Below are 25,079 nucleotides of genomic sequence, written 5' to 3'. Positions count from 1 at the left end.
GTGCTGGAGGAGACTCTTGAAAGTTCTGCAAGGAGATCAAACCTATCCATTTTGAAGGAAATCAACCTTGGGTGCTCACTGGAAGGACAGATCCTGAAGCTGAGGCTCCAATACTCTGGCCATCTCATGAGAAGAGAAGACTCCCTGGAAAAGACCCTGATGTTGGGAAAGAATGAGAGCAAGAGGAGAAGGGGACAACAGAGGACAAGATGGTTGGACAGTGTCATCAAAGTGACCATCGTGAATTTGACCCAACTCTGGGGGCAGTGGAAGACAGGAGGGCCTGGCGTGCTCTGGTCCATGGGGTCACAAAGAGTTGGACAAGACTTAACGACTAAACAAGAAACTGTTAGAAAAACCTTGGGGAGGAGATGGTTAAACAAGTTTGCAAAGTGTTCAGTTAACCATATCTATTGATGCTATTATCATCCATCATTGGTCAAGTCCTACTATTAAGGAGAGTGATATCATTGATACTCCTCATGCCCCCCTTTTAGTATGGGGGCACAAAGCACTTGATTCCTGTTGATCAAATCACATCAAATCTAGCTATGTAGCTTTAAGCCTTAGCTGGACTATAAATGGCATATTAGCTAGAGAAATCACACTGACTTCCTGGAAGGCGAGGGTCATGACTTACTTGGTGCTCTGTTTTTGATGTGCTGACAGCTTCAGGATGGTGTGACCCTGCCTAATGTCCTAGTAACCTAAAATCACAATTCTTGGGAAATGAAACTTGACAATCAGCAGGTCCTCTACAATCTAGAAGAGCTTGGAATCATCACATAGTTAAGAAATTAACCTCATTGAGAAGCTCAGCAATATGCTGAACTCATCCTTCTTAAGATCCTGTCATATGCATATTTGGCACAAGTTACGTTGTGCTGCTATAGTAGCTGGAGGTGGAATTGAGCATCTGTAAAGGTTAATATCCAGGAAATGAACATTCTCACTTCCTATTTTCTTTACCACATCTATACATTCTATCTTGTGGTGTACCTCATGGCTGATATATCTTAATCTAGTTCTGTTTTGTATTTTTCTTTAATAACTTAAATACTATTTTTCTGTGGTTATGCTGGAATTTCCAAAGGATATTCTTTGATTGTTCCAGTTATGAGGTGTTTTTCTCACATTCACAGTCAACGGAGTGCTGATCATCTAACGATTGTACTTTAGATGGAACCCAAAGCATGTTCTCTGACAAGAAGCTCAATTTGCATCTTTCCATTAGCAGGGGGTGATAAAGCAAATTATTCTCTGCTCTTCCTCATCCTGCTAGGAACGGAGCCACCAGCCTCAATCTGAGGAGGAACTTGCTTAAGAGTTTTGACCAGTTCAGATTGCTGCCTTGGACTATTTTTCATTTTAATGGACTCCTGTGCGTCATTATTTACCTATCGCTATAAGTGTTAATGGTGCTGAACACCAGACCATTTTCGCGGGACAAATAGCACTCTTCAGAGTCGAAAGACACAATGTGAAAATGATGTAGTGCAACTCCACTCAGAACAGATGCAGAATGGCGTACAGTCAGCTGAGTGCCAATGAAGCATGAGATGGTAGTTCTTTCAAAACAGCGTTTATCCCACCCCCATTAAAAAAAAAATAGCTCTGCTTTATTTGCAGGAAGGCAACCGGGAACAGGTTAGCAAGCAAGATATTTCAGACCACACAGCGGCTGTCTTCACGTTGAGAAGAGGGGAGGGCAAGTTGGGCCTAAGCCAGAGTGCCAAATGATGCCCCATGCTCTCCCAGTCTGGCTGCATAGCGCACAAAGACAGCCAAGTTATTTTGGCATATGAGGCACTAAATCCCATAAATGTTGTTCTCCATCCCTGGCAGTAAAAATGCAGTAATAACAAAGGCCTAAATCCAACTGATACTCCCAAATAGAGTAGGCCTGTTGCCTCGGTTGTTGACTGCTCAACACGCATTTACTCCTCTGAATTAATGTGTGTTCCAGGTGGGACCACCCACTAAATAACAAACACTTTTTAAAATGTTTCATGACAGGCTGGGGATAGCAACTGTGAGGCATGACATGAAGGAGCAGGTGACACCAGAGGTAGAGGGGCTCAGTTTTGCTATCCCCCTGGATTTTGTAAGGCTCCACTTCTCACATTTTCCCCCCAAAGTATAAAATTTCAGCTCAGAAATTCAGGGGGTACAGTTTTGATTTAAATACACTATCCAGGCAATTATGAACAGTTTCATTTTTAAAAAAAGGCCTTTAAAAACCCAAAACAGGTCAGGAGAGGGAATGATGTGTTGATGCAGATTACAACTCTAGAGGCAAAGCATGCCAGGAGGGGCATTTAATTTGTGAGCAGCCCCTGAAGGGGTCAGCTGGCTCCAAGAGTTGGATGCTCAGCTTTGGAGCTAAAGTTCAGTGGTTCAATTCCCCACCTATACAAGAGCCAGCTTACAGTATGTGATCTTGGGCAAGTGCTCAATGGCGAACCCAGAGTGCCCCCAGAAGGGAATGATACATCACCTCTGACTACTCTACGCCAAAGAAACCCTAGAAGTTGACTTAATAGCATGCAGTTGTTATTATTATTGAAGGAGTCAAGAGGTTACACGGAACTGAGGGGCTCTGGTGGCTACATGTAAATCACCCCTGATCTGGGAGTAAAGTTCTCCCTTTTTCTCTTTCTGCAATTCTTGATGAAACATATTAGGCATCCTTCAGTTTCGAGAGACTCTGGTAACATGCTCTGAATGGAGGACTTGGAACAGCGTCTAGTGCGGCCGAGAAGGCCAATTCAAGAGCGACCATCCCTTCCACACTGAAGACAAATACAATCTGTCCCCTGTCCAGCGCGAAGTAAAGGCAGAATTTTTTAAAAAGGAAATCGGTTCAAGTTGTAGACGACAGCCATAGAAGTCTCCCAAACCTGATTTCTCCCAAAGCGCCCAGACAACCTTGACCTTTTGGGTTCTCCTGTTACGCCTTCTTCTAGATTGAAGAACAAATGGATTTTAAAAAGCTCGAGAGATCTGCAGAATTTTGAAGTGCCGAGACTGTGGCACTATTCCTATGACTTCCTCTCTTGGAATGTAGTAACAATGACTTCCTTTCCATTTCAGTTTGGTTTCTTTCTTCCCCCTCCTCCCTCCTGTGAAATATTTTGCATAAATAAATCAGCCTATTCTTTCCCCTGCTCTTTTGCCACCTCTCTGGTATGGCACTTCTTCCAACAACATTGTGTGAAATGAATTAATTTCCTCCTCGTTCATTTTCAAAGGAACACCCAGAGGGGAATAGCCTAATATCAACCAGAATATTCTTGAGAAGAATTAGTACGTGACAGTGTAATTAAAGATGATATCACCACGAGTACACAGGAGAAAACAAGAGTGACGGCTGTCCAGACAGACTATGATTTATTTGTGCTAAATATTTCTATTCTGTTTCCAAAGCAGCCCGTTGGAAAAAGTCCTTCTGGGAAGATGTCTCAAAGATCTGACACAAAATGGAGGTCGGGAGTTGGGAGAAATGTAACATGAGAGAAATAAGCTCGGTTCCAGAGGGAGGTTTTGTTTTCCTGAACATGCAGTAACATCTGGAAGGAAATGCCTGTTAGAAAAATGCAGGCAAAACCACACACACACAGGGAGACCACAAAATCTTGTGGTGCCTTAAAATAACTATGGCCTGCTCAAGATGTTTTTGCTGCCTGAGGCAAAAGACAAGATGGCCTCCTCCTCCCAGTCTTCATAGAGAAACCTCCTGGAGCAGCAAATGGATTTTACATCAATGGGATAACATCCTCCATCATCCCTTACAGCAAACACCTAATAAGGCAACTTTATTGGGAATTCCAGAAGAACGCCTGAAGACCAGCCGTCATTGTCCTCTCAGTGCTGCCTCAGTCTGCCTGATGATAGGCCATACTTTTTTTGGACTTGGAATGGCCTTCAAATTTGAGATTAAAAGTCTCCGTCACTTATTGGTCAAACTTATGGAATCACAAATGAATCACTGAATAACTGATTTGGAAGGGGGCTCTAAGTCCATCAAGTCCAACCCCTTGCTCAGTGCAGAAATCCAGATTTGATAGATGGTTGTCTAATGTTCTCTTGGATATCTCTGGTGTCAGAGCACTCACCACGTCCCGAGGTCATGGGCTCCATTGTCATACTAGTCTAACAGTTAAGATGTTAAGACTGCATAGGGAAGCCATTGAAATCCATAAACATAAATAAAACTTCAACAGGAAAGAAGAAGGCCTGAAACTAAACATGGCCTGGCGCCCCATTCTGAAAAATAGAACCTGCAAAAGGTCAACACACTCTTACCCAGACACAAGGGCCAGAGATCATTGCACAAAAAAAGACCAGCTAACGACACCCATCAATCTCAGTGACAGATAATCTCTCCTTCTCTCCCCGTCATCACAACAAAAACATGCTGATCACCCTATCTCCTGAAAAAAGACAAAAGCCATTCCCACAGCTATAAATATTATCCAACAAACACCAACAGAGCATGGACAGAGTTCCTACTCTAGTCCTCTGAAGATGCCAGCCACAGAGACTGGTGAAACGTCACGAAGAACAACGTTCAGAACACGGCCAAAGAGCCCGAAAAACCCACCACAACCATTTGTTTCTTTGTTTACATTTATATCTCAGCTTTTCTCACAAAGAACGCTAGCTAGAAAGGCTTCCATTAATACATGAAACACTTCTTTATATGTTTTTATTTGTACCTGTTTTTAATAATGTCCCAAGATTCCTTGAGTCTCAGCTCTAGGAGAAAGGTGAGATACATATCAAATAAGTGAATATATAAATATGTGTGTCCTCATGAAATCTAGAATATGAGTGTGGGTCCTTTAAGGTCTCCACTTGCTGACCAGTGAGGGTGGAGCTTCTGGAGCATCTGAGCTGGCGAATGCAATGGCTCCTTCTATAAGATTGGGTTGCCCCAAGAGAGCTCCTAAAGAGCACTTTTCTGGGGGGGGGACCCACTTTGTGGATGTTGGTGTGTAATACAGCTGTCTGAAGCCCAGTCTTCACCAAACATGGAGGGATTGTAGAGCAAAGAGGACCTGCTCACGAACCGGCGCCTCCTTAAATAGCGCTGGTTCGCGCCAACAAGGTCACGTGGCCCAAGTTGCCTGCATCTCCTGGGACCGGGGAAGCAACAACGCCGGGCAGATCAATGGCCCATTTGGCGCCACTCCTGCGCGCGCATGCTTCTCTGTGAGTTTGGTGTCTCTAGGTGTCTGGGGGAGCTTTCCTGGGGGGATCTCTTTGTGGGTGTATAATTTGGACCTCTGAAATCCAAGCTTCACCAAATGTGCAGAGCTCATATAGGAGAGCCAGGGGAAGATTCTCTCTGAATTTGATGTCTCTAGGTACTTGAGGGGTGTTTTATAGTCTTAAGTTAAAATTGATAAATTGATTCATCAGAAAAAAATCATAAATTTGTAATTTGTGATTTGTTGACCTTGACAAATCATGAATCAAAATAAATCACTTTTTTCTGATTCATGCTGATGTCTACTTGCAATGGTTTAGCATCTCAGAAAGTCTCACACATCTTTTTTTATTTTTAAATTGTCTGCAGGGACCCCATAGCCTTGTTACCATTGCCGTTAGGATAAAAAAGTAAAGAAAACATTCTCAGAATGGTGCTCAGAGGGAATATGTATTTTGAGAAACTTCAACCCAGTTCTGCCTCAAATGCACTTCTTCCTTGCCACATTCGATATAGGATATCCATAGCTAGACATGGGGACAAATTAAAAAATGGATTGCGATATTTGTGAGAAAACACTGATTAATTAAATATTCGTCCCTTCATATTTGTCAGTTCCAGAGACCCGAACGTATATGAAGAGACAAATATTTCCAAAGGAAGCTCTCTTCCTATGGCTTTCCCATTCTGCCTATGGGCCCACCAATCAGCTGATCAGTGGACCGATAGGCACCCACTCGCCCACTCCCACAGCGTATCCCTGCCACCTTCCTCTCCCACGACCATCATCCAGTGCCACCACCGCCATGGTCTCCAACTGGCGTCTGCAGCCACAGATTGCAGTAAGGGACACTGGCTGCCCTTTGCAAAGATGGTGGCTGTGGCTTCATTTAGGGTAGGGGACCTGCAGCATCCATATTTGCAAAGGGCAGCCTGGATTCTTTTAAGGCAAGCTAAGGTAATCCAGGCCGCCCTTTGCAAAGATGGAGGCAGTGGGAGGGTGTCAGGTTTTTTCCCCCCTAAATTTCCCTCACAAATCGACAAATAAATTTGTGCTTCATCAGTTCATGGGGATAGATTTGTGCTTCACTATATTTCCATTCCCTGCCCCATTGCAGACCCAGGACTACAGAGCTGTGGTGAACATTCACAAAGCTTTTGATTTTTTTTTTTTAATGCTAAGCTTGAGGAGGGCAAACCAAGTAAATTCTGCCAATATCCCAGTTTTATTAACATGAGTTGCAGAGATGATTGTATAGGAAAGACCAGTTGTTTCAGAGAGACAAGAATCCAAAGTCAATTGATTACAATCAGAATGGTTAAAACTTCCACCACTGGTTCTGAGCAAGGAAAGAAAATATGAGCTTAGGCAATAGCAAAACAAGGTTTGGAATGTTTCTCCCCAGTGCTCGAAAACAGAAAGCATCTCTCCACCCTTTATTTATCCACTTCCTCTGGCAAATTCGTGATCAATATTGTCTTCGCTTTCATTTAATTCTGGTTATTGCCTTGGATTATTGCCTCTGTTAAAAAGATGAGCAAGAAAAGGGAGGTTTTCTGATTTTATTTTAATGGAACATTTAAAAACAATTTTTAATAAAATAAAAAAACAAGCAAAACAGAAGTGATCTGAATTTGTGCAGTGTGTGTGTGTGTGTGTGTGTGTGTGTGTGTGTGTGTGTGTGTGTTAATGCACTACTCGTAGGCCTTAGTAGTAACATGGCACAGTGGTGGCCTACCATTAAGGTTATTTGGGTCCTGCCTTACCACAGGCTTAGGATACTCCCAAATACTTCTGAGGCCACAGACTTTTTGTGTGTGCACACGCACGTATAACCACACACCCACTTTTGGCCCAGCTCCACCCACCATCGGTTGCTGCCCCTCACCAACCACGATGGATTCAGCCACCACTGGGACATGGTAGTTCAAACAGCCAGTGCCTTTATAGCGCTCTTCTTTGAAATGATCAGGATCGATATTCTTCCTCCTTCTTCTCCCTAGTCCATTGTAACTCAACGTGGAGCAGCAAGTGCTGGAAGAAAATGGGAAGTGGGAAAACTGAAAGGGACTGGACTACAGCTAGGAATGAGGGAGGGGGATTGTACACACATCTCCTCTACATGTTGGAAAGTAACCAAATGGAGTCATTGCCTTTTTAAAACTGATTTTGAGCCTAGTAGTTCTGAGTCATTTTCTGTTCTTACATATGGTCAAGTTGCTTCACCTTTATGGCAACCCTAAAGATTATTTGGCCTCCAAAAAGTATTTTGCTTTCACCTTTGGTCAAGTCCTTCATACTCAAGGCTCTGGCTTCCCTTTTTAAGTCAACACATCTCACTCTTCCTCTTCCTGCTGCCTTCCAAACTCTTACCATCATTGCCTTTTCCAGTGAGTCATTATCTCCTCATGATAGGACTTTTATAGGCCCCATTCAACTCTATTATTCTATGATTCTATGCTATTTCCAAGGTATGGTAATAATGAATAATTATGTGCCACCAAGTTCATTCCCACTTATGGCAGACCTTTCCAGGGGTTCCTAGGTCTAGAGCGTGGTTTACTCGGAGAAGGGATATTTTTTTTTCCCTCTATGGAGTTAGACACTCCTCAAGCAGCCACAAGACATCTCAGTGGCACCTCCACCTCAAAACCTAGTCACCTTTTCTTGATGGCACTAGGCTAGGTGTTAGCCCAAAAGACAACCACTCTAAAATCTGTTCAAAGCATCTGAGGCTGTCCCTTTTAACTGCGCCAAACAGACAATGCCCAGCTGGGTTAATATTATTCAGTTTCCCAGTAAAAAGAGCTTTTCTCTCTTTTTTTAACGTCAGCTTTTGACGTCTGCATTCAAGTGCTATATTACATTTCCTAAGCTGACGTGGGCCTTACACTCTCTGTTCTCTGACTGCTAATATTTTTTTAAATGTTACTTATGAATAAATAGAGAATAGCGTTTCTCTGAGTCAAACAAACGGAGTTCATTAGGAAAATTCGGGTATCAGGATCAAAAGGGAATGATCGTTTATCAGCTGGTCTAAAGTAAACGGAAGTGAAAACAATAATAATCTCTGCAACCTTTCATAATATTTGCTGACAGTTCCTCATTATTTTCTCTGCCATCTTTCAACTTTACCATTAGCTGCTTCTACAGGCTCTTCACGACACACAATTTCCTTAACCCTTTTCTTCTCACTAACACAAGACAGACCCTCCTCCATTATTATTCTATTTTCTCTCAACTTCCCTATTTCTACTGCATGTCTCTTTATAAACAGTCATAGCTAAACGCTCACAGACCCCACACCCAAAACATGCCATTCATGCTAACTAGAGATGGGCACAAACTACCAGTTTCTTGGTTCATGACGATTCATGACCGTGAAAGCGCCATCTCCTCTGGCAAGTGTCCACTCAGAGGTGGCAACTGGAGGATGCAAGGCAGGGGAGCCAGGCCACTGCCCCCAAGCGGGCGTCCACCTCAGGAAGTGGGGCTTTGAAGTGTCAAACACTGCTTTAGCCGGTAAATGTATTGGTACAGACCACCAAACAGGAGGTCCATGCCCATCTTTAATGCTAACCAAATAGCACTCAGCTACTCAACTGTCAATCACCCGGGCACTCTGCCCATGCCCATCCACCATACAGGTATTCATCCCTGTCTGCATATGAACTTAATATTAGTTTAGTCATTAAGTCGTGTCTGACTTTTGTGACCCCATGGACCAGAGCACTCCAGACCCTCCTGTCTTCCACTGCCTCCCAGAGTTGGTCAAATTCATGTTGGTAGCTTCAATGTCCAACCATCTCATCCTCTGATGTCCTTCTACTCTTGCCTTCACACTTTCCCAACATCAGGGTCTTTTCCAGGGAGTCTTCTCTTCTCATCAGATGGCCAACATATTGGAGCCTCAGCTTCAGGATCTGTCCTTCCAGTGAGCACTCAGGGTTGATTTCCTTCAAAATTGATCGGTTTCTTGCAAGGACTCTCAAGAGTCTTCTCCAGCACCACAATTCAAAAGCATCAATTCTTTGGGGGTCAGCCTTCTTTATGGTCCAGCTCTCACTTCCACACATTACTGCTGGAAAAACTATAGCTTTGACTATGCAGACCTTTGTCGGCAAGGTGATGTCTCTGCTTTTTAAGATGCTATCTAGGTTGAACTTAGCGTTCAACCTAGGGAACGTAATATAATTGTACTCAAACACAAAGGCTCAATATGAGTGGAACCTTCACACAGAATGCACAGAAGCATTTTGGAGTTGCCTTTTCCTATGCTGCCTCTGGGGCTGTTTGACCTGCCGACAGCTAAACAGGTTAGCTTTTATTCCTGGGAGGCATAACCTGGAATCAAACTCCCAGGTCCTGCAACCACTTACTTTGCTCACTGAGCTATCCAGACAGCCCTGAAGTATGATAGCATCAGCATATTCATTTTTTAGCTTCTAGTGAGAATTCAAAAGGGTGCTGCTTATATGTCTCCACGTAGCACTTACTGCACTCTCTCAGCAGTTTACAACTTAATAATGCAGGTGAGAGATTGACCTCCCAGCAAGGTGGGCGTGCAGTTTACCAACCTAGGAAGAATGGAAGGCTGAGTCAGCCTTGAGCTGGCTACCTATGACTGCCAGGGTCAAACTCAGATCCTGACACAGAGTCTTTGACTGCAGCACCACATTTTAAACACTGCACCACAAGGCTCCTCATTTCAGCATTGATTTGATATAAAACCCACTTATTTGGCTTTCTGATATTCTATGCCACCCCTAAAACTTTAATTAGGGATCATTATACATTCTTTGGGGGGGTTCATTTCAGGGCACTACTAGGAACAAAGAGGTCAGACAGATAATGGGGTATACTAGGGCCACCGTTTGTTGAAACCAGTTGCCCATCAAAGCTGCAGTGGGGACTCCCACGTTGTGGAATGTGGTTACGGCAGGAGATCCCTGATGGACTTCAGTGGTCTACTATATCCTTTCACCATGCTAGTTAAGGTTGCCCTTGACATTTAGTCCAGTAATGTCTGACTCTAGGGGGTGGTGCTCATCCCCGTCTGCAAGCCATAGAGCCAGCGTTTTGTCCATAGACAGTTTCCGTGGTCACGTGTCCAGCGAGACTAGACACGGAATGCCGTTACCTTCCCACCGTAGCAGTACCTATTTATCAACTTGCATTTCTAAATGCTTTCGAACTGCTAGGTTGGCAGGAACTGGGGCAAGCGACGGGAGCTCACTCTGTTGCATGTATTCAATCTTATGATTGCTTGTCTTCTGACCTCACAACACAGAAGCTTCTGCGGTTTAACTCACAGTGCCATCACGTCACCATGCTACTGTTTGCCATTTGCTCCCTAAGTAGATTTTCATAATCCCACTCAGGAGACGGAAGCATGTTTCAGGGCATCCCCAATAGTTTTCTTTCTACCTCCTAGGCCCCAAGACATTCAAAGTGTCAAGTTTGTGAACCCCCACCCTACAGTCACTGTATGGGTACCCACAGAGTTGCTCTCTATGGGGCGTTCTGCTGCCATCTTCTGCACTACCCCAACCTCTGAGTTCTGAAAAGAAGGTCTATGCCATTCACATTGGCTGGACATTCTACTTATTGTCCAACATGCCAGTCATGGGAAGTAAGTCCCTTTACCGGGAGAAAGTTGGGGGTGTGCATGAAAATTAAATGAAGGAAATGGATACATGAAAAAAATCCTATCCAGCCAGTCAAATCCTGTACACAGGAGACCTCCTCTCCCAAGAAAAATAGGTGAACAACATGGCAGTATGAGTTTAAATAACTGTCTTAGTACCACTCTATTTTAGCCTATGTTCTATGTGGCATCATTTTTGAGCTGTGTCATCCTAATGCAACGATGTCCTCTGCTCTGTACACAAGAATGGTCCTCTGCCTACAACCAGCTGCCCAGCCAAACTGCCACATCAATGTTGCACTCATCCAATTATGGCATGTCATTAGGAAGCAGCTTCGAGGGGTTGCTTAATGGATCTGGAAGGTCAACACTGACAAAGCATAGAGAAAGTCAATTTAACAGGGAATATCACGAGCGTTCCAAGAATTTTAAAATTATAGTGGAGAAAAGAGAGGTAATAATTATCTACTCCAGTGTCTGATGATAGGACACAAACCGTCAACAGTAAATTTGAGAGTAAAATCCAAATGTTACAGAAACGCATCAAATCCACATGATGCATCTATAATTTCTACAACTGAAGTACTTAATGATGGTGAATATTAGGAAGCATGTCACAACAGTATGGGAATAAGTATTCTTCAAAACAGCGATGATGCGTCTTTTATGTTCAAAACAATTACCTACGATATCTGATTAAACTGTTATGCTAGACTGATTTACCCGAGAAAATGTCAAAAGACATATTGCATGTATCAGTCAAAACTGCACGCAAATGAGAACAAGGAAAATCTAAGCAGGCATGATCCTGTTTTGGAAAGCAGGCAGATTGCCGTCTAATTAGCACGTGCTATCTTTGACTGATACAATTTCTAACACCTGTAAGCTGTGATTGTGCACTGGAGCAGGGCACCTTCAGATATTAAAGATGGCAATCAATTGAACGAAGGAACAGATTGCTCAGCATTTCATCTTCCTACAGGTATTATTGCTGGGATAATAATCTTGCATGTGCTAAGATCGGGGATCAGTGGAAAGGGGTCTTTATAGCTTAATGTGATTATCCTTTGCCACTAACTTGGTTGGTAACATTATTTTCCCACCTCTAGCATTTCAGGCATTTCTCCACCTTCTCTTCCTGTACGTTCTTCTTCTCATTGTTTTATTGATAATCCTCTTATCTCTCTGACCATCCTCCAAGCAGCAGGCACACAGGGTCTCCTGCATGCTGGAGACTCCATCTCCCTTTCTTCTTTCTTTCTGATTGTAACTACAGATGGTAGCTGTAAGTAAAGATACCTTTTTTCCTACTTCAAAGAGTTATAGAATGATTTTTACCATACAAAGTGCTAGCACATTGCCCACCCCATAATAATCTGGGTAATTTAATGAGACCCAGCTGATCTCTCCACTTTTCTGTGTTGCTGTTGTTTTCTACCACATAGTCTGCTAACTAAAATGAATAATCAGATTCCTAGAAAAAAAAACCTTTTCTTGCCAAAGCTTTCCCAATAATTATTAGGTAATCCACTGATTTCCAATCCATTACAAAGCAAGATGGAGTATTATAAGGATGAGAAAAAGGTTTTCAGTTAAGAACATTTACTTCTAATCTATTGAGTAGGGATGGTAGTGAAAGAGGGACCCAGAATATTTTCTTTTCTCTTCTTTCCTGTTTGTTTTGCAACATCAGTACTGGCACTCTCAACTCGTCTTCCTCATACGATACTTATTTTCATAATGCTAAGGCTTTGCTCCAAGGGGCATTGTGGGAAAATCACTCTGATGAGCTCAGCTGCTATTACCATCAATCTCTTTCTCTGCCTTCCCAACCTTCCAATACGTCAGATTGCTGTAGCAAATAATGATTCCATAGGCTATGGCTAAGGATGCAAAGCTGAAGAGAGCATCGGGTGGTGTGGAAAAGTGTTTCAAGAACTGTTGGACAGTTCAGTGGTCGAGGTCTCCACCTGCGGAGCCAGAGGTTGGAAGTTTGATTTCCCCCGACTGTGCCTCCTTGACAGGGGCTGGACTTGATGGTTCATAGGGTCCCTTCCAGCTCTGCAGTTCTAAGATGGTGGCGGTGATGATTATGATGATATACATTTTGGGTCTTACACCTTACCCATAGAATCTGGGTCTCTCTACGAGAGGAAAAGAAAACCTGTTTGTTTGTGAGTTTGTTTTTTCTCAAGAAGAAAATTTGAGTATGCTTATAAGCATTGTGGGACATGGTGGGGCTGCGGGTTAAACTGCAGAAGCCTCTGTGCTGCAAGGTCAGAAGACCAGCCGTCGTAAGATCAAATCCACGCCATGGAGTGAGCTCCCCTCGCTTATCCCAGCTCCAGTCAACCTAGCAGTTTGAAAGCATGTAAAAATGCGAGTCGATAAATAGGTATCACCTCAGTCGGAAGGTCACGGCGTTCTGTGTCCAGTTGACCACAGAAACGGTCTTCAGACAAATGCTGGCTCTACGGCCTGTAGACGGGGATGAGCACCATCTCCTAGAGTTGGACACGACTGGACTAAACATCAAGGGGAACCTTTACCTTTACTTTTATAAGCATTGTGTCTGAGGAAGTGGACTTGCCCACAAAAGCTCACATTAACATATAGCAGTCAGTCTTTGACTTCTTTATTTTTTGGTTTTGTTTTGTTTTTTCTTTGTTTTTTGCCTGATATGCAAGCATGATGTGGCACAGGTGGGAAATGGCATCCTACACTTGTAGGAGAACCTGAAGAGGTGAAACTTTTTTTACATATAATAGTTACCAGCAGGTCATAGTCCAAGCAGTGGGGGCATATCAGCATGCCATATAAACGCCCTCTACTCAGACCACCATTTCCTCTTAGGGATTGTTGTGGAAACCCTGCATCCCATTGATGCCAATTGGTTGAGAACATCTGATATAGAAGACACCAGGAGAGATGCTGCCAGTTGGTGTTTTCAGGATAAGGCTCAAAGGTTCTTGTGGTATATATACCAGATGTTGATACAGGAGAACCGTAAGAGGTTGCTTCTTAAATTCTCAACACCCAACTTGAAAAGTGCTGGAGCTACAGCATATTTCTGTTTAAAGGTAAAGGTAAAAGTTCCCCTTGACAATTTGTCCAGTCGTGTCTGACTCTAGGCGATGGTGCTCATCTCTGTTCTCAACCCATAGAGCCAGCGTTTGTCTGAAGACAATCTTCCATGGTCACATGGCCAGCGTGAATAGACACGGAACACCATTACCTTCCCACCATGGTGGTACCTATTTATCTACTCGCATTTTGCATTTTCCATGCTTTCGAACGGCTAGGTTGGTGGGAGCTGGGACAAGCAATGGGAGCTCACTCTGTCGCGTGGATTCGATCTTACGACTGCAGGTCTTCTGACCTTGCAGCACAGAGGCTTCTGCGGTTTAACCTGCAGCACCACCACATCCTCTATATTCTTGTTTTTGTGCCCTTAAGTCAGAACTGACCTAGAGCAACCATAAATAGGGCTTTCAAGGTACATGAGCTGTTTAAGGAATAGTTCTGGAAACATCCCAGTGAGTTTCCATGACTGAACTGGGATTTGGACTTAGATCTCCTGAGTCCTAGATTATCACTCTACCCACTATACCACACTGGATATCCCTCTACAGTGTAAAATCAGTATTAAAAAAAAGTCATCTGCCATAGCTGACCAAAGAATCCAGATGTTTAAATTACTGAAGGGGACACCAAGCATTTATTTTTAGAACAGCAACATAGAAACAGGACTGCAAATTCAGATGTTTAACTACCAGATGTTCAGAGACGTAAGGTTGCACAGATAATGTCACTGAGGCAGCAAAAATAAGTGCATTAGTTAGCAGACACTTCACAAATGAAAAATAAGATAATCCAGGAGAGGTGATGCTCCATGAACCGAGAAAACTGTGATTTGTGATGGTTTGTGGTTTAATTTGTGATGGCTTATGGTTCATGAGCTTCCATGAACTTTCCAAACTGTTTTTGTGGTTTGTGTGATCCAGGACTTTTGTTTCATGCCTATTTCTGATATGCGCATGTAATGCTCAACACCCAAGAGTCCCACAGCACCAGCCTGAGGAAGCACTGGGTAGAATGTTAAACTGTGGTGTATTTGGATCTCCCATGAAATTTACAGGAAAACTTTGATGCATTCTCTCCCTCCCTCCCCATCCTTTCCCTCTCCCTCTTTCATTCCATCCTCATCCCCTTACCCCTTCTGGACAAGGATCACATAACATGGTTTTATCCTAAATTCTTTGTATAAACCAGACTTTAAACTAACTACGGTTTGTATTTCATAGATGTAACAATAGACTATAGTTAATTCAATGCTGTAAGAAATTACTCCTACTATCTTACTGCGACTACAGCAGAGGAAACAGGGGTAGGGAGCACATGAGTGTTATGTTCCAAATAACCGTAGAGGAAAGGAAAGCTGCAGCAAAAACCCACATACATTTCTGCAGATTATAATTCCGGAGCCAACTTTATAAATTCTTTTTTTATAAATCTAAGAGAAAGCTGGTGCAGCGCAGAATGAACCCATGGAAGAATAAAACTGCAATGTTGTCAAATTACTAAAGAGCATTTCAGATTATTATCTTTTAAATACAAATCCTTGTGCTCATATGTTCAACCAATGAGACATGGCCCTTCCTCAAGTATCATTACATCATGCGATAAATGAAAATCAGAGTTTCTGGAGGATGGGGTTAAAAAGCAGAATATAGTTGAATCTTTGTTAGCACACGAGTCAGTGAGCAATGCCTTTTCAGTTAGCTGCTTGAGTGTTCCAGAGATGGCAAACCATGCTCATCCCTTCTGTCTTTCAAATTCTAATTTGTCTCAAGAAGGTGAAAAGATAAACCCCACTGTTCCTGGGGATAACAACCCCACAGACGTAAAAGCGACAAGACCCACTTAAAGAAACAGTGGTGATAATTTTTACGGGTGCTCTCAGAACGGCGCAACATTATTTCAAACTAATCAGCTTGCTTGTTGCAGCGAAGTTCCCCCTGATGTGTCATTTTAATTGCAGATTAGTCTTGCTCCTATATTGCCACAGATAGATTCGCGAGACAGACGACATACATCATTAATTGTGTTGCAGAGGGGGACTGCATATCAAACAGTGGCTTTGTCTGACCCACCTCTTAGAGGCTGTCTGAGTCTTCTAAAATTGTTGTCAAATGCAATAATGAATAAATGAATAAATAAATTAATAAATAGAATAGAATAGGATAGAATACAATAGAATAGCAAAAACTGCTGGAGCTGAAATTACATCCTAGCAACCCCAAACAATTTAAATAGCATTAGAACAAAGGGTACATGCAGGAATATTATGGGAGCATTCAGAACTGAAGGACAAAGATACTAGTACCGGGAAGAGAAGATGGGTTAGTGAGAGTACCTTGGCCAAAAGCTAGAATGGATATTCCAGTCTAGCACTGTATTCCAGTTTATCAGCACTGAGCTCGATTCTTTTGTCCAAGTTTCTATCATTATTTTGAAGTCAGTCCGTAGATGGCAAGGAGTCCCCAAATTGAGGGGTTATTTGGCATAATCTATAGAACCCATATTAGGAGAACTCCCTGCCCCAAGGAGCTTACAATTAACATGGCAGAGACCTTGATAGAAAAGTACAGTAGCTACAGGATCTATTTATTTATTTAAAGTGGGGTCTCTACTAGAAAAGTACAGTAGCTACAGGATCTATTTATTTATTTAAAGTGGGGTCTCTACTTAAGAACTTAATCCGTATTGGAAGGTGGTTCTCAAGTTGAAAAGTTCTTATGTTGAATCTGCATTTCCCATAGGAATGCATTGAAAACCATTTAATCCGTATCTGCTCTTTTCCGTCCATAGAAACTACAGTGGCACCTCTACTTAAGAACTTAATCCATTTTGGAATGGTGTTCTTAAGTTGAAACGTTCTTAAGTTGAAGCAAAATTTCCCATAGGAATGGACTGAAAACCAATTAATCCGTTCTGGCGGTTTTTTTTTTTTTTTTTTTTTTTTTAAATGTAGAGGTGCGTTCGTACATTGAAGCATTAGTTCCCATAGGAACTAATGCAAAGCTGGTTAATACGTACTCTACCACTAGGGGGAGAATTTTTTTTTTTAACCTAAGATGACCTAAGGTTAAAAAAAGAGCAGGAAAGGTTTTTTTCCTTTTCTTATCTTGGATTTCTGTTCTCAAATAGAAGCAAAATTTAGCAAATGGAGCTGTTCTTAAGTTGGATTGTTCTTAAGTAGGGACGTTCTTAAGTACAGACCCGACTGTATTTATTGGATTTTTACCCCACCCCTCTAGATCATGTCTACTCGGGGCGGCTTACAAAATAAAATTAAACAGGAAGAAGAGAGATTTGTTCGGGATCCATAGATTTTCACCTATAATACCATTTCTTTGGGTGTGTTGCACATGTCAAGAAAAATGAATGACTTATGGGTGAGGAAGACCCAAGTTGCATCCTATAAACCCGAATGCATTATTTAAACATTTAGCAAAAGAGCTTGTGCAAAAAAAGTTACTTTTCAGTGGAGTGAGTCTAGCCATGCTTATCTGATGCATTGGAAATGTACAGAATCTTGCGTTATCTAAAGGAGTTGCAAGGTTAGTTCTGCCACAGGTTCCAGTGGACTGCAGCCCTGTTCATCAGATGTAGAATCTGAATATCCTGCTTCCTGATTGGGGTGCAAATGGCATGCACCCGCTGCCCAGGTGATAGGTGGGTGTCTGCTCAGAGGCAGCAGGTCTGGCTCCTGGCAGAGAAGCCAGACCCACTGCCGCTGAGGATAGCAGAGGTATTGGTGGAGGTGGAAGACAAGGGGGTACCAGACACAGGTAGGGAGATGAAGGAACAGGTGGGCAGTCTGTTGTCCTGTAGCAAAACCAAGCGCTGATGGGGAAAGGTTTGGCACTTTGCTTTGCTTAAGCAAAACAGGATCCTGAACCAAACCATGAACCATTCCATTTTGTTGTATTGTTCTGCATTCATGGTTTGGCTCCTGTCCATCTCTATTCGAGAGCCGCAGAAGAATCTGCCTCCATCTCAGAACTCTCTCAGCAAGGCTGTGTTGGGAAAGTGGGTGGCTTCCCAAAAAGGCTTGTTGTCGCCCGTATGTAAGAGGTGCAGGAGACACACGCTACAGCATTAGGCCCATTTCGCGGAGAAGGCAAGGGTTTTGCTTACCTGCCTGTATTCCTTGAGATCAATTTTGTTCCCCACCAGCACCAAGGGGATGTCGTAGGTGTGCCGAACACGATAAATGAGCTCCTTGAATTCCGCGGCTTCTTGGAAGGATTGGCGGTCCGTGATGGAATAGCAAATAATGAAGCCCTCGCCGCCTCGCATATATTGGTCTCTCATGGCCGTGAATTCCGCCTGCAGAGCAACATTGAGGTGCCATATAATTTACTAAGCAAAATAAAGAGACTATAAAGAGCAGAGCAGTCGAGAGTATGTTTTGACAGCAATTTATTTTCCTTCATTTTTTTTTTCCTAAATCAAATTTGCTTACCGTTTTCACCGTAGGGGAACAAAAAGAGAGGAACCATGTGTTTCCCCTCAAATATTAACAAGTCATGCCCCGATGATCGGCCCTTAAATTGTTGTGTTGCCTTTCTTACACTAAATAACACTGAATATTAATGAAAAAGATATTAGAGTTCTGACATTTCTCACTTATCTTCTGTTTCTTGTTTTTCATTATGTCTGTCTCCACAGTAAACCTTCAGAAGGGAGCCGAGATCATCTTGACTGCTGATGACAAAGTCACAACCAGACACATTTGACTCACAATAAGCTCCATCCTAAACGGAATCGGTTTAGAAATCATGCGGTGGTTACACGGTATTTGGGCTGGTGTGTGCATTCTCTTGGGAAAACTTTAATCTGTTTTTTAAGCCATGTTGTATCTCAGTTGTGGAGGTTACACTGACTTTTAAAATTGTTGCATTGGAGGTTTTGTCTTGCACCCTTTCTGCCCTCATGCTGTGGTGAGGAAGAGAGAGAGAGAAAGAGAGAGAGAGAGAGAGAGGAAAGCTACTAGACTCTTTGGAAAGCTTGGTTTCTGTCTCTTTAACAATGCTCCAGTGGTTTCTATTTGTATAAAGAACAGCAATGAAGAGTGCATGGCTTTACAGTGGTACAAAAACACCGATCCAAGCATGGATCCTCATGATCTTAATAGGGAATCATCTGCCAGTCCTGCATCTCAGGCTTTCACATTTACCTCCCTTGAGATTGTACAGAACTCTTTCTCCCTCCCTCCCTTCCTCCCTCCCTCTCTGTCTCTCTCTGTCTCTCTCTGTCTCTCTCTCTCTCTCTCTCTCTCTCTCTCTCTCTCACACACACACACACACACACACACACACACACACACACACACACACACACACACACACACACACACACACACAGAGAGAGAGAGGGAAGTGAAATTTAGGGATTGCTGTCAGCTGCCCACCTCTCCTTCTTCCCTGCAGAGGACACACACACACACACACACACACACACACACACACACACACACACACAAACACACACACACACACACACACACACACACACACAAAAGGAGAGAACTAGCACAGCGACATAGACAATGGGGAACAATTTCCTGTGACAGCAGAGTGCACATTGAGCAAGTTAATTCATAAATCTGCAAGTTTTAACTGAATTAGAATAAATGGTCACTGGTGGAGGAGTTAAAATAACACCCTCCAAAACACAAAAACATAACTCTGGGAGGGTGGGGTGGAATGAATTTTCTCGTACATCATGTAAATGCCTTTAAAAAAAAAAGAATTTAGACTTCCTAGGTTCAAATCTCATTTCTTGAGGTAGTGGAATGAAGCTCTTAGTGGTCCTTTGAGAACATTTAAAAAATAAGAAGAAACTGCCTCATGCTAAATCTAACCAGTTCTTGAAAAAGATGCCCATGTACAATTCTGGGAGTGGTGGTCCAAAAACAATGACTTATCTAACTTCTCAGAACACCTGGGTAGAATGTCATTACTCTGACTATGTTGTGTGGGTATTTTTTTTCCCCATTTAGGATGTAAAACTGGTTTGGTTTCCACCTCTAAATGTAACAACTTCCATCCTTTATCCTTGCCTTTGCTGGTTCGTGGGCACACGCAAAGAGTTCACTGGGTTTAAATTGCGATGCGGATTTAACATGCAGCCCATGCACCTAAAGGTGCCTAAATGAGCAGTTTTCTAGGAGAGTGTGCTGCTCAAGCTCCGTTAACTTCAAAGGATGCACAACGAAATCCGATCTTATTGATCCTGCAGGTCTATTCTACTCAGGAATACCAATAGGATTCTGGACAATGTGGTTTTTAAGAAAAGATAAAAGGCAAATAGGTATGGAAAGGGGCGTAAGTATCTTGGTCTATGTCCTATCCTTCTCTCATAGACTGCTGTCAAAACTCTCTTTTTTTCTGGTCCCTTGACGATTGAGGTCATGGTCTCTTTAAATAACCCCAGGAATCAAGTGTTTTCTTTAGTAATCTTCACTTCTTTCTTCCCTTCTCCTTTCACTGCCACCACCCTTTAGCTACCTCTATGTGTGTGGTTTTGCTCCTTCATTCAGGCACCTTCCATATATCCAGTCCTCAAGTCTTGAGCCCCACACCATTACGCTTGAATTCATTCAATAGGTTTTAATTAAAATAACAGTGTCCAAAGAAAGTGGTTTAGTCTTAGGCTTTAAATTCACACAGCACCATTCTTCACCTTCCCTACCACCTCTCTTCCCCCTCACAAACCACTGTCTCCTAAATCTCTCTACCCCTGAGTCTGCTCCGAAAATGGAACCACCACTCAATTGCCTTAGTTCCTCTCCCAACCCATGAGACCCACCCATGCGTCTCATTCACTCCCCTCTTGGTTAGTTAGACATCCTTCAGCCTCAAGAGATGATTGTCACGTGCTCTGAACAGAGGTCTTGGAGCAGTGTCTAGTGTGGCTGAGGAGGCCAATTCGAGAGTGACCATCCCTTCCACACCGATGACAAATACAATCTGTCCCCCGTCCAGCTCCCTGGTTTTGCTTGTTTCGGGACTGCCTCTTTGCCTCAGCCTGCTGGACAAGGGTCTCTTCAAATTGGGAGAGGCCGTGATGCACTGCCTGCTTCCAGGCTGAATGTTCAGATGTCAAATGTCTGAGACATTTGAAGGAGAAAGAATAAAAAGCATTTCTTTACCTACAATTGCTTGAAATTACAGACTCCTGTATGCTGCTTTCTTTGCCTTTTGGTAATTGCCATGTTATTATCTTGCCACTTTGGCCCTAACAGCCTGTTTCACTGAGATGTTTACTTCCAGTTTACGTAGTTTGTTCTTGTCCTTATGTGCTGTCCACCCTGGTCAGACACATGGTAAGGTTTTGAAGGTGTTTGTGAGATATTCAAGGAATGGTTTACTATTGTTAGCCCAGTGACTTTCCACATCTGAGAAAATATTTGAACCCACGGTTCCTGAGTCTTGGTCCATCTCTCTACCCACTACACCACACTGCCTCAGTGTAGCTTTATTATTTTCTCCCAGTTGTAAATGCCCGGTGTTCTTTTCCTCTACGCTTTGTAAATAAATCTACCTCTTTCCAGGTGCATATGTGCTTTATTCCACAGGCAATCCTCACAGTGTAAAACCTGCCCTTTTTAGAAATGGCAATTATTCTGCATTTCTGTGTTGTCGGTTTCCCACTGCAGAATATAATTTCTTATTCTTTTCCATTCTTATGAACAAAAGAGACCAAGCGATACTCTTTTATTAATTAGCCCAAATGCCATGTCCATAGCAGGAAGCAATCAAAGGATCCATTAGCATGCAGGACGCACCGAACATGACTTACATTGTTATCTCATGCACGCATGAACTCCAGGAAATGCAGTGCTGGGAATGCTGAACCGTGGACTGTGCAATAATAAACGTCAACTGAGAAGCACCCAGCACAGCGTTCTTCTTAAAAGACCATCAATAAAACAATACTGAGGAAAGAGGAAGTCTCTGTGTGGCCTTCATCCAAAGCCTTTCTGTTCAAGAGCCAGTCTGTTCTGTGGATAATGATGTCCAGTTTAAGACAGGAGATTCAGAACCACCCATGTACCCCTCCAGTGTGGAGTAGTAGATACCACAAGGGACCAGGACTCAGAAGGGCTGAATTCGCATCCCCACTCAGCCATGGAAACTCACTGGGGTTGTGGAACTTGTAAAACCATTCCTTAAATAGCTCAAATATTTTCTTAAATACCTTAACATTTTCAGCGAAGAAACTGATATAAACAGGTTGTGTCCCTGGGACGTGGTGGCGCTGCGGGTTAAACCGCAGAAGCCTCTGTGCTGCAAGGTTAGAAGACCTGCAGTCGTAAGATCACATCCATGTAATGGAGTGAGCCCCCATCGCTTGTCCCAGCTCCTGCTAACCTAGCAGTTCGAAAGCATGTAAATGCGAATAGATAAATAAGTACCACCTCGGTGGGGAAGTAATGGCATTTCATGCCTAGTCGTGCTGGCCACGTGACCATGGAGGATTGTCTGTTATGAATGGCTCCATCAAGTTACGAATGGCTCCGTCCGCAAAATGTTGCTTCGACTTGTGAACGGAGCCTTGACTTGCGAAGGGAAAAAAAAAACCTTTCCTGCCTTTTTTTGACCTAAGTTCATGTTAGGTCAAAGGAAGAAAAAGTGGTTGAGTATGGATTAACAGGCTTTGCATTAGTTCCTATGAGAATTAATGCTTTGACTTGCGAACAGCGCCTCGACATATGAACGAAAAACAGCTTGAATGGATTAAATGGTTTTCAATGCATTCCTATGGGAAATCTTGCCTCAACTTACGAACTTTTCGACGTATAATGCCATTCCAATACGAATTAAGTTTGTAAATTGAGGTACCACTGTATTGATTTTATTTTATTTACAATTTTAAATGCCATGTTTCCCCTGAAAATAAGACAGTGGACAAATGCTAGCTCTACGGGTTAGAAACGGAGATGAGCACCGCCTCCTAGAGTCGGACACGACTGGACAAATTGTCAAGGGGAACCTTTACCTTTACCTATCCTTGTTTCACTCATCAATCCAAATGGAGACTGCAGCCAAGAAATTAGAAAACTGAGACTCAGAAAAGCAGCCATGAGAGAACCAGAGATGATCATCAACCAAAAGGATGTGTCACTAAAGACCAAAATCATCCGCACTCTTGTATTTCCGATCTCCATGTATGGGTATGAAAGCTGGACAGTAAAGAACAGGACAGCTGGACAGGGGGAAAAATCATTTGTTTGAAATGTGGTGCTGGAGGAGAGCTTTGTGGATACCCTGGAGTGCCAGAAAGACAAACAAGTGGGTCCTAAATCAAATCAAATCTGAACTCTCTCTGGAGGGAAAAATGCTGACAGTGAAGCTGTTCTACTTTGGGTGCATCATGAGAGAGAGGATAGAGGTTTTTATAGAAATCTCTGTTCACATCTTGTGTATTTCTTAATGCATTTACTTTTTTTGTTGACTATGAGGACTACTCCATTTCTTCTACGTGATTCTTGCCCACAATAGTAGATATGATAATCATGTGAATTTAATTCACCCATTCACCCAATGCATTTACTATTTCACACATTTTCTCTTGTGCATTTTCCCATTCAAACCTTTGTGCACATTTTTAAACGTTAAACTGTTTTAGCTGTGCATATTTATTGATGTATAATTTAAAAAAAACAGCGAGGGGGAGTCTCCCATTTTTGATGTTTAATCCAATGATGGGAAACTGTAAAATATACAAACAACATTTCACTAAAAGTCTCGCATTTCAGAGATTCAATTAATTTTCAGAGCAAAAAAAGTAAATATGATTTTTTTTCCCCTTTCACTTGCTCCCTTAATCTCTTGTTCCTTTTTTAAAAAACCTGGATGGCTAGCAATATTTTCTGGCTGTGATTTGGACCTGTGTTATTAATCCTTGAAAATATGCGACATGGATATTAGAGCCAAGACATTGCTCCACTTCTATAAGAGTTCATTACACTATGGAAGTTAATAGATCCTCACTGCTGAGAGATAGGCACCTTTGACTTGATTCATATTCAGTGAGAGAAAATGAGATTAATTACCCAGATATCCATCAGATAGCTGATACTAATCTAAATTATGTTAGCGAACATCTGTGAATGGACCTGGGCACTAGCTCCTTTTGCATGGAAATGGTACAACTCTCTCTCTCTCTCTCTCTCTGTGTGTGTGTGTGTGTGTGTGTGTGTGTGTGTGTGTGTCCATGTGCATGTGTGTGTGTCTAAAAACCAGGATCTCTCTTCCCGTTTCTCTCTCAGCAGATGTACTATATTTTCCTCAATGGGACTCTCCATACTGCGTTTTGTGTTGTTTTTTTCAAAGACAACGGGGCTAGAGGTAGGGATTGTAAAGAAGTCTCTCGGGAAATATGAGTTTGACACGTCCAAAGACTGGCAGTGGAAGGAAGCAGGTTTTATCTCAAAAATTCAAGGCCTGCAACATGTTCCGACAAAGAAAAAAAAATGCACAAAGTCCATGGGCATCTTTGAAAAAAACACACGCACAACTGAACATGTGTGTGTGCTTGCGTGTCTGTGTATGTATATTTTTGGCACATAGATGCAGGGAAAAGTGTTCAAACATGTTCAGGGCCATGTGTGTGAAATGCATTAAAAAGTGTATGTTAAGAGAAATAGGTCTACACTGGAGATGGGGACAAATAAAAAAACCTGGTGATTCGTTTTGATCCATTATTCGTCAAGGTTAACAGATCAATGGATACGAATATGCAAACATTCTTTGATGAATCAATGGTTCGATTTGTCTGCATTTTAAATGACTATAGCACTGGTCCTCGATGACCTAGAGACACCAAAGTTACAGAAAAGCTTCCTGAGACATTTTTCTACAACACCTTAAAATTGGTGAACATCCGATTATGGACTCCCAAGTTATATAGTCACAAAGAGGACCTCCCCAGGAAAACCTCCCCCAGGAAGAGACTCCAGAATCACAACAGAGCTTCCTATGTCTTTCCACAACACGCCTGCCAACTTTGGTGAAGATTGGATATCAGAACTCTGAGTTATTCACCCATGTTGCTCAAATGAACTTTGCCTGGGCTCTTGAGAAAAAGACTTTCTAAATTCAGGCTGACTCTGTCTCTTAGGCGCTACTGGTGCAGTCTTTGTC

The 25,079-nt window shown here is 42.6% G+C and overlaps 1 protein-coding gene across 1 annotated transcript in view; it reads right to left on the bottom strand.

The window, feature by feature from the left end:
* RIT2 (Ras like without CAAX 2) overlaps positions 1 to 25,079 on the bottom strand; it is a 248,920-nt gene that overhangs the window by 114,110 nt on the left and 109,731 nt on the right. The window contains exon 4 of the mRNA XM_020810569.3: positions 18,064 to 18,255. Coding sequence (XP_020666228.2) covers positions 18,064 to 18,255 — 192 coding nt within the window. The remainder of the gene's footprint in view (positions 1 to 18,063; positions 18,256 to 25,079) is intronic.

Source organism: Pogona vitticeps, chromosome 2, assembly GCF_051106095.1.
Source record: "Pogona vitticeps strain Pit_001003342236 chromosome 2, PviZW2.1, whole genome shotgun sequence".
NCBI lineage: Eukaryota > Metazoa > Chordata > Lepidosauria > Squamata > Agamidae > Pogona > Pogona vitticeps.
The sequence above is the reverse complement of the archived record's forward strand: the minus strand, read 5'-3'. Positions and strand labels throughout refer to the sequence as shown.